Source organism: Rhipicephalus microplus, chromosome 3 (genome assembly GCF_043290135.1).
Source record: "Rhipicephalus microplus isolate Deutch F79 chromosome 3, USDA_Rmic, whole genome shotgun sequence".
In the NCBI taxonomy this organism is placed as follows: Eukaryota; Metazoa; Arthropoda; class Arachnida; order Ixodida; family Ixodidae; genus Rhipicephalus; species Rhipicephalus microplus.
The window spans coordinates 107,838,221-107,848,052 of NC_134702.1; the positions used below are offsets into that span (position 1 = coordinate 107,838,221).

General features: G+C 47.0%; 1 protein-coding gene across 2 annotated transcripts; it reads right to left on the reverse strand.

The window, feature by feature from the left end:
- Positions 1–685: 685 nt before the first annotated feature.
- Positions 686–9,404, reverse strand: LOC119184692 (uncharacterized). Of its 2 annotated transcripts, none has more exons than XM_037434003.2 (3): positions 8,996–9,404; positions 4,139–4,426; positions 686–791 (listed from the first exon to the last, which is right to left on the reverse strand). In XM_037434003.2, exons 1-2 carry the CDS (start codon positions 9,308–9,310, stop codon positions 4,160–4,162), a joined length of 582 nt encoding a protein of 193 aa, XP_037289900.2. In that variant the 5' UTR covers positions 9,311–9,404; the 3' UTR covers positions 686–791; positions 4,139–4,159. The 2 variants fall into 2 exon arrangements, with proteins under 2 accessions (XP_037289900.2, XP_037289901.2); XM_037434004.2 differs by having other exon boundaries at positions 4,134–4,426.
- Positions 9,405–9,832: the final 428 nt, after the last annotated feature.

Below are 9,832 nucleotides of genomic sequence, written 5' to 3' on the forward strand. Positions count from 1 at the left end.
AGTGAAGGGTTTAATTTTTACTCGTGCCTTGACATGCCTACTCCAGATGCGGCGCCTGGCGGCGAAACGCCGCACTAGCACCTACGGCCGCTTCCCATTGAAACTCGCTCCTTCACCCGGGCACTCAAAAATAGAGCAGGTGCTGATCTGTGGTACATCACTCGACTGCCATGCACTGGGCCTTTGTTCGAATGTCACTCTGTTGTGAATGCACTTCTCATCGTGAGCAACAGCGGTTACGAATTCCGGCATCGGACAACTATATACGCCACCAAAATCGGTTGTTGTGATGTCGTAGGAGCTTTCGCTGCCCAACAACGCGCGACTACGCTGCAAAGGTGTATTTGCCAGGCAGGCAAGATGGCGAATACACTATCGACTATTCGATACCACGTACAACGACCATAGGTTGTCGACAGGTATCACAGCACAGCGCATTCAGCACAAAAGGTTCGTTCTGCAAAAGAAAGCCACGCGTTCAGTATATAAGCACGTCTCGTGCACCTTCTCGATATGCCAAAAATATTCACTTATTTATGCAGTGCATTCTCTAAGAAGTTATACTTCGAGTGTCGGGACGGTGGTTAGTCGCTTGAGCAAAAAGTTTACGTGTTTTCCGGAGTAACATTCGCTTCGACGCCGCAAAGTTGAAGAAAAAAAAAACGGAAATGACGAACACGCATGATTTAGGACTTAGTTCACGCCTTTGTCAAGAAGGAATTGTGAAACATTTTTATTTCATGAAAGGTAACACGGGAAGGCACTGCTGTAAGTTTTCCTTGTCCGGCAATCTGCGAGGAAATGGGGAAAGGGGTCAAATAGCAACAAAGTATTCATACCCAAGACATGTGATGGAATACATGCTCGCACACAAAATCAGCTAGCTCAACACGGAAAAAAAGGTTTAGAAAATTTTTATTTGGTATCAGCCACGCGGATCCGCCCCGGAATATATTAACACGTGGTGAACCTGAGAGCTGGGCAGCATACCTTCACATGCATGGTTCATTCATATACCTGCATATACCTTACAGATAGCGTAAAAGCTACGAGACTCCACTTGTTCGCGAGGTTCCTAGTAAGACACGTAGTGCTACGGCACTTTTATATGTGTGAGCCGCTTCATCTGAATCATTATTATGTCGTAAAGGAATTTCCTGGCGCGTGTAGATGAAAAAGTTTTAGACACATAAAATTTAAAGAAAAGTAACACCACAATCGATGTTCGTTCAACTATTTATCTAGTACATTCCTGAGGTAGCAAGTTGTTCCCGCAATCGATTACGTTTCTGAAAGAAGCAGTTGTAAGTGTAGTAATAATCGGCAAATAGATAGGCGAAAGCGTTACATTCCTCATCAAACGCAGAAACGGTCGGCATTTCGCGGCGTCGGAACGAGTGAGAAAAAAAAATTATGTGGCGACGTCAACATATGACGTTACCATGACGTCACAGAGTGCCAGAACTTGTACGTGATATTGCCGTCAAATAATATCACTGCTTTGGCAAATTGGCGATATCTCGAAGGCAAAGCATAACCAAGTTCGACTCAATGTCTTCGATCCAGGAAGCAGTGCAAAAATACAGTAAGTGCTCAAAGCGTTCGGAGGTGGGGGAGGGGAGACAAACGCTTCAACTGAGAAAAGAAAAATTACACCATGTATCGCTAAAGGGCACCACGTGTATAGATGCGAAGCAGCGGGCGTTGACGCTTACACTGGCGTTGACACTGGCGCTCATCACGGCGTTGCGCAGGAGAGAAGACTGGGAAGGCGCTAAGCACCCAGTGATGGATCGATGTTTTCTACTGGAACGTGCCAATCGCTGCTAACGGGGAACGAGAGACGAAAGAGTCCGATCGGACACAGATACCCGCAATCCGCTTTCAGTTAACGCGCACGCTGCGAGTTTTTGTTAAAAAACACACAGCAGAAATCTCCCACCAGCAGTAACTTGGGAAGTCAAGATCCAGTGCTTATACAGCGACGAAAACCTCAAATTTGTGGATCGACGGCAAAACTGCACTGCGGTTCTGGCGCCAAGCTCCCGGGAAATCGGGCCGCAGGCGATCCAGTGTTTCACCACAGCGGAAGCACGTGCGGCACTCGCCGAACGCAATCTGATTTGATTGATTGATTTGTGGGGTTTAACGTCCCAAAACCACAATATGTCCGAACGCGTTCTGGAATTGGTGCGAGCCTGGCGCGCTGAAACGAGATACTTGCTGTTCGAAGTTACCTTCCTGCGATGGCAGAAGCGACCCCACAGAAGCGTCGGCGAGCTCTAAAGTATTGTGTGCCACAACAGTGCAATGCAAAAGCGCGCAATCGAACAATAAAACTGCCTGTTGCCGGACAAGTCGTACAAGAAAGAAAAAAATAGAAGCGTGGATCACTGCCGTGAAAAACAAAATAATGGCGAGTTAAATCTGTCTCGCCGTACGTTTTGATTATCTCAATTCATCGCTTGAAATTAATCATTTCAACTACCTAAACCAGTACGTAACGCGGCGCGCCTATGAAATGACTGCAGTAATCATTGCCCGCTGTCTCCTCGCATCGTGAAAGTCCAGTTACGGTTCTAAGTTGAAACAACTTTGCGTTCAGGTTCCTTGTGTTTGTGAGACGCATAGCTGACGTTGTTGGATCTTCACACTCGCGTACGTCATAACCTGGTTAGCGTTGCGTTGTCGATTGGTTTCAATTGAACTCCGCATATCCTCAAAGGTGGGCTGCGTGCGATTCACGCATAGGAAAGGCTGCATCGTCGCACCGGAACGAACGTGGCACGTATGCGCATTTTCAGCAAATCTTGACATCGCTTTGCTGGTGCGTTCCTGTTTTTTGCGTTTTCGTTAGGACGGTATCGAGCCGCTGAATCTAACTGGCACTTATACACGAATTGTCTCATTCGGAGCTGTGTGGTTTTCTCTCACGCGCGCTTCGTGTCTGCATGCCACGCTTCGCAGAGTGCTTCGAGCGTGCGTTTTCGTGTGCGCTTATGGCGCGAGCACTTCGCACACCCGATATAAACTCGGCACCCTCTCACGATGAGCCGCGTTGGAGCAGCAGGCTTTGTACACTTGTGCAATCGATATTCTCATAAAATGGGAGGGCAAGCACGACGTGGTAATTGAAAAAAAAAGAACAAGAAAAAAATGAGGCGCGCAGTTTAACTTGTTTCGCGGTGCTTATGCTAAGCTAACTGCTTCGCAGATTAATCAGCCAGTGATGCTCCAGGGGGAAGGGGGACATGATTAACATTATCAGTCTTTTTAGTGCTATGGCTGTGGCATCTGTTTCTTTCACGCCACAAAATTTCGTTCCCGAGAATACGCGTCTACAACTGCCAGCATGCACATCAAAACAACGATCAAATGTTCTTCATTGCCGGCAACGTAGAACATTCATCACGTTCCTGGCTTAATTTCGTCCTGCATATATCGAACACTTGGTATATCTAACGCATGATAGAAGGAAGCTTACATCGACACGGCATTGTCGCGTACTTCGAAAATTTCGAGCATCGTTGTCAGCTCCACAATGTAAACGTGATTAACCAACTTTTCTGCTTTGATTACGTCCGCTTTTCGAAGTGTCTGTCCAGCTGGGAGATTCCAGCTTGGAGCGTGACAGTCCCGCACGTGCACGGAAGACGGCGCAACGCGACGGAGAGAAGGAAAAATGCGCGAAGTACATCCCCAGTTTTCACTTTTCTGCCAGAAATGACACTGCCTGTCCAAAGTCGCAGCGCCACCAATCCTTGCTTTGGGAGCATATATATGAAGTGGCCAGTATATTAACCCTATGGTGGCCAGTTAACGGTTGTGCAGCGCCAGCAGACCCTTGTTTAATAACAAAAACTGGCTGGCAGGCGTTGCCTGCTTCGGCATTGCGCGGCGAGAGAAAGGTAGAGTAGGAGAGGAGAATAGGGGAGGCGACGCGCATGCGTAGTGGCGTGGAGACGCCATCGCATCAAGTTGGTTAATAAGATGCTTCGCATCTAATAATGATCTTCGCCTTCATCTTGTCTTCGGCGAATGCGTACGTGACCCTGCGATTTTTTTTTTTTTTTTGCTACAGTACTAGCCCGATGCGCTGTGAAACGCTCAAATGCCGTGAAAAAACTCGTCACCGTGCCTGTTGTAGCTTCGGTTGGTCCTAAATGCGTCCCCTGAACAAGATGAACTTCAACACAGCAAAGGCGCCTGCGAGCAGTGTGCCGCCGACGAGCGGCTGGACGACACCCTCGACCACGTTCTGCGCGTCCGGCTCGTCCAGAGGCACCACCACTCCGAGCCGTCGCAGGAGCTCTTTGGCCCACTTTTGGCAGTTGTTCCTCGTCAGGTGGTACTGGCCCGAGTCGCACATCTCGAGCATGGCCTCCTCGACGCGTGCCTTCGGAATAGTGTGCTTTCCCAGGCGTTTCTACGAAAAAAAAGTCGAGAGTGCGGATATAGCGAACGCGAAATAAAGCGAAAACGAAGGACAACAGGTGAAAGCTGAAACGCTAGCGGCAATACCTTGTGTCAGCTCATTCATTCCAGAACAATAAAAAGTTGGACCGGTGTCGTACTTGTAACGCGAGACGGCGAATGTCTGGCGTCCGAACTGATTTCAAAATAGTGGGCTGCAACGATCAATCATACTATATGTTTGGCATCACATGTGTTTTACATCGTCTCTTGTGCACACTTTGCTTATGTGCAACGGTATACCTACATCAGAACGATCGATGAGGAGAGTTGGTGTGCTTCATATATCGAACGTATAATAGCGCGACAAAAACGTCTTTCCTCCGTGCTCGTAACATGTTAACGCACTATCATTTGTTCAATATGGTATAATAGCAAACCAACTGACCTAACTAACAACCTCGATGAACTACATTAAATAGGCCACCTAAAGTCCTCAAGTAAGAACTCTTGTCTGTATGTAATAAACTTTTCATGTCTCTTTAAATGCGTCTAACATCCCCGACTCGGGTTACCGCACTTTTGTATGCAATATGTAACCTGTTAACGTGACTCGTTGCCCCACAGGGCTATATAGGAACTGTTCAAGGCACAAAGACCAAAGTGCGTTTGTGTGTGCTTGTTTCAGAAGCTTGATTATTTGACACTTAACATTTCAGATCATGGAATAGTAGAATGGTTGCAAGAGTTCAGTGCAACGTGAAGTTCTGCCAGACAGAATTGTCTGTTGTAGGCTTCGCTTTCTATGGGCGACTGCTCTATTCTTTTCTATCGTCCTAATGGGTGGCACTCAGAATTCTCTCAACAAGCTTCTTCGCCACATACCGCATCTTTAGATTATGTTCTAATGTGAAAGAAAATTGATATGTTCTCCAAATGCACACTAAAGAAGTCAGCTTGTTCATCTTTGGTTGATGCAGCACTACGGGGCGATGACGATAAATACGAATCACTAGAACAGGCGCATCAGCCAAAGGTGAACGCTCTCCAACTATAGCTCAAGTTCCCATTCATACGTAGTTGGCTTGGTCTTCCAATCTGCTCTCTCTACACGAGTATTTCCCCAAAGGTGAAAAGTGTGGTTGTCGGCCTCGGGGGCTTTTAGTTGGCACGTATACTTCTTTAGGTAGCCGGGATGCCTGATGGAATGTGCACACGCGCGTGTGCCTTCATGGAACGCAGAGTTGCTTTCACGGAACGTAAACTAGTCGCCAGATACGTTTTGCGTTTGCCACCATAGCTCACGAATCCATCTACGCTCGTGGCTACTCGTGGTGTGCGCTGTTCGCAGACTCCAGCCACCGAGTCCAAATAAGTCAAAGTGCCAGCACCAATTACGACCACGCGTTGTTTGATCTGGATTACCAAAGCTCTGAAGACCGACAATACCGAAGCCGTAAGCGCATTGGTCCTAAAACAGAGTTTCCTATAATTAACTTTAGAGGGAACTCTGACTTCGCAGTCGTTCAGCGACCATGGGAATGATGGGTAGTAGACGAATTCCTATAGTCTGCGTGCTTGCTGGCTTCAAAGTCTCTGGTGGCTTTGTTTATTGTTGTGGAATTTCTTATTTCATATAAAACAATGGACAGACATGAACTTAGTGACCACGCTTGAATTGGTGAGCGAAAATCTTATGGTGGTGAAGTGAAGCTGCTAAATATTTGCCAATTGTCGCGTCTGGAAAAAGCAGCTCTAAGCTACACGAAGTCAAACAAAGCCAAAAATATTAAGATTAGACAAATTTGTGTACTATCCATCATTCTCATGCACCATGCGTTAACTGCAGCTCTCTTAGACATCGCCAGAGTTCTCTCTAATGTAGTCGCAGGGAATTCTGTGGGCTAAAGCTTTCCAGAGGGCGGACAGGTGGTGGCCTCTTGCGGGGCCGAGTTGTACCAGGCAAGCACAGTATTGCTCTTTAATGTGGTGCATTTTACTTCTGGTGTGAATGCCTTGCAGTGGCGTAATTACAAATTGGTTGAATTTTGATTCCGTTGTTCCCTCACAATCTCTGAAATATAATGTGCCTGCGATTGTGGTTGTGTGCACTCACCAAAAATGACATGAGAATCACACATGTGCAGCCAGACACCACCTGAGTCCTCCATAGTGAACGTGTCTTTTTATTTTCGTTCAACCCATACTTTCAAGCATTTCGAACATACTGGGCCAAGAAGAGGCCTTATTAGAGTAAAGTATATGTTTACGTACGCATGGAAACGTTTCACCAAGAAAAAAGTTTATACTCTTCGAAACGTAAGCGCTGACGTATGGAAAGGTAAACACTTTTCTAATACGTTCCTTTCGGTAACACGGTAAAAATGTATAATCCGGTAACATGCATTAACAAACTATACTTACAAGCTAATAACTCTAATGCTCATATTGCAGATTTTTGCAGACGTGAAGCTCCAGATTCCGAACGATAAAGAGTCGATGCTTGATGCCAACTTGTGCACGCTCACCCATCGAGCTTATCCGCACTTCCGTTCTCCCAATAAATTTTACATGTTTGAAACTGGTTGGATCCTCTGTTGTCCGAGAGTCGCCGAGAAACTTGGACGCTTTGTTTTGCTTTTTTGCATCCACATTTTGAAATTCATCATTCCACGACGGCACACGTTGTTTTCGATCTAAACTATTGGCTTTAGGTAGACTTTTAAAAGCGCCAACTATCAGCAAAGCAGTAAGGTAATAAATGCTCAGACCCCAAGAGATACCAGTAGAGTTTCGGAAATGCTCTCGATCGGCTATACCTTCACTTGGGTTGGCAATTTGGTTTCTCGTGGTGTGATTTGCAAGCAATACTGGCGACGTTTCAGCGGATAAGCGTCACGTTCTGCTGTAGTCGCTACGCTACTTTTCTCTCCGAATAAAGCGTCCCTCTGAGAAACGGCAAAGGGAAATACCGTTTTATAAATTCAAACAGATGTTCCACTGTTAGCAAACCGTGTCACTGCGACCACGCCGCATGACTTCCCGATCTGCTGAGCAAAACGACGGCCAGTCGGCAGGATTTCTCTGCGCAGGAAGGTCATCGCGAAATCGAAATTGCCGCGAATCCTAATGCACTGACCCCCTCCCCCGTAGTGTCCCCGTCTGTAAACTGTGCTTAAAAAGTAACAGCACTCGTTTCACAATGAAATACTGCTCCTGTCAGATAGTCCACACGGTTCTTTGCAAGTTTTGATATGACTGCGTGGTCCATTAGCTCCGTGCACGTCTATTTACCGCATAATGTGCGCACACACTTCGACTGAAATTTGGATTCCACATGCGTGAATACGGTACTTTGTGCCGCTTTGACCCTCCTGTCCTTAACGATATACAACATTAACTTCGCAACAAAAAGTGCAACAGAGCACTAAGTCAGGCACAATTGAATAGGCGGACGATGAAATCGCTACAGTAACGCGCACCGCATGCAATTGGAAGACCAAAAACGAACTTCCTTTGTGAACGTGCAGCGTAACCTTAGCAGCGAAAAAGTGACTGACAGATGCACGGCGCAGTCGCGGGTTGTATTTCCAGCCATGGCATCCAAACTAGAATGGCTGATGTTACGAGAAGAGTCGAAAGAGTGTGACCCCCACGTGCGATGATAGTCCAAGCTAGCCGCAAGCCTCATCTACGATGCCTCCCCCTCATCTGTGAACTCCGGACGAGGGGCGTATAATGTTACGTCTGGCCTTTTCGACCACGGGGATTCCCCGGCCGCCTCTCAACGCTTATCATTCAAGCTCCTTGTAGCGTGCCCCATCGTTTCCCGAACAAGACAAGAATACAGGTGCATATTAAAAAAAACTTTCAATGCTTTGGGCTTTGAAGCGAAAAACCCTATGGCAACAACACGCCTTCCCGCACCGAATTTTGTAGGAACACAGAACGCACGCTGAATAAACCTAAACCTTTCAAGTGCTACCGCAACTCTTAAACACTGCCTTTTTCGCTCCATAACTCGGATGCTAACGTATGTCGTTGCACGGATGACAACAACCACATTTGTAACGTTCGTCAGTTGCCCTTAAAAATACTTTGCAGTAGCATTAAGTAGGAAAAATAGCGCTTGAAACGGACGAGGACAAGTGAAGACAACACAGAGCCTGTGTTGTGTCTTCGCATGTACGTTTTAAGTTGTGTCGTCTTGGCGATGAGACAAGAATGTGCAAATATCCTGCTTCTACGTTTTAGCATTCACATTTGTAGGGTACATTCGAGGTTCTGTGTACATTGGTTGTCAGTAACGTTTTTCACTTTCAAGTGCAACGAACTTGATTCACGCCACTGCTCAATTTCGGTATTTGCCTCGTTGGCCGACGAGACACAAACAGCAGTGAGATAAGAAGTGATAAAAAGAAGAGTTTTATATAGAGTATGCAAAGCTTTGCATTTGCGTCGTCAGCTTGCCTCTTGCTGGCTCGCGTCACGCAACACCTGAAAGCTTTGCGCACGGTGTTCTAAAGCTCTCTGATATTCAGTATTCTGAAGCTCTCTGATATTATGGTCTTGCGATGCTCACCTTGTACGAGTACGAACCATTGAAGACCGCCGTCCGCTTCTTCCAATACTTGCGCCCCGTCAGTGCCCCCGAGTGGTCCATGTCCGCATCGCAGACGAGCACCACGTCTTCGCCGTAGTCGAAGACCACCAGCCAGTGCTTCTCCCACGAATCGCCGCATACCCGCTGCGATGCTGAAGCGAACGACGACAGCAGGCTCACGCCAGCGGAATTCGCGTTTTGAATCGGTGCATGGCACAAGTAGACAACGCACTGCTGCGATTGCCTCGAAGTGCTCGACGTGGCATTTTCTCCCAGTGACTCGGGTTTCGCCATGTTTTCCGAAATACGGCGAGCTCTCCTCAGCTGTCCGCTATGGCCGGATAACCAGACAAGTACGAGATACGGGAACTGCCCCAACGCAGGTTCACACGCGGATTGCGTGTCAGCACAGAATACCTACTACACTGTGGCGCCAACCGAGCTGTGTCCGCCACCTGCCGCCGAAATGCTGTGGCGCTGCTTTCGCCAGCGATATGAGTTGTGTAAAAAAATAAACAGAGCAAACCAACAGCTGAAGATGGGTTTATTTCAAGTATTTGTTTTTTTAGAAAAAAAGAACAAGGATAACTGGTGGAGCATGGTTGTTTAGACGATGTGCATATCGCGACGGCAGAGTTATGTAGCATGCTGCCATTGAGCGAAAAATTATCACAAGTGGTGTGAAGGACATGTGCTTTTCCGACCGCGAAATGTTTTTTTATGCTTATATGTTGGGGAGACTTATATGTTTGGGGAGTTTGATTCAGTAGAAATATCAGCCGTCATGCAGACACTGCGGAACCCGGGCGTAGATGA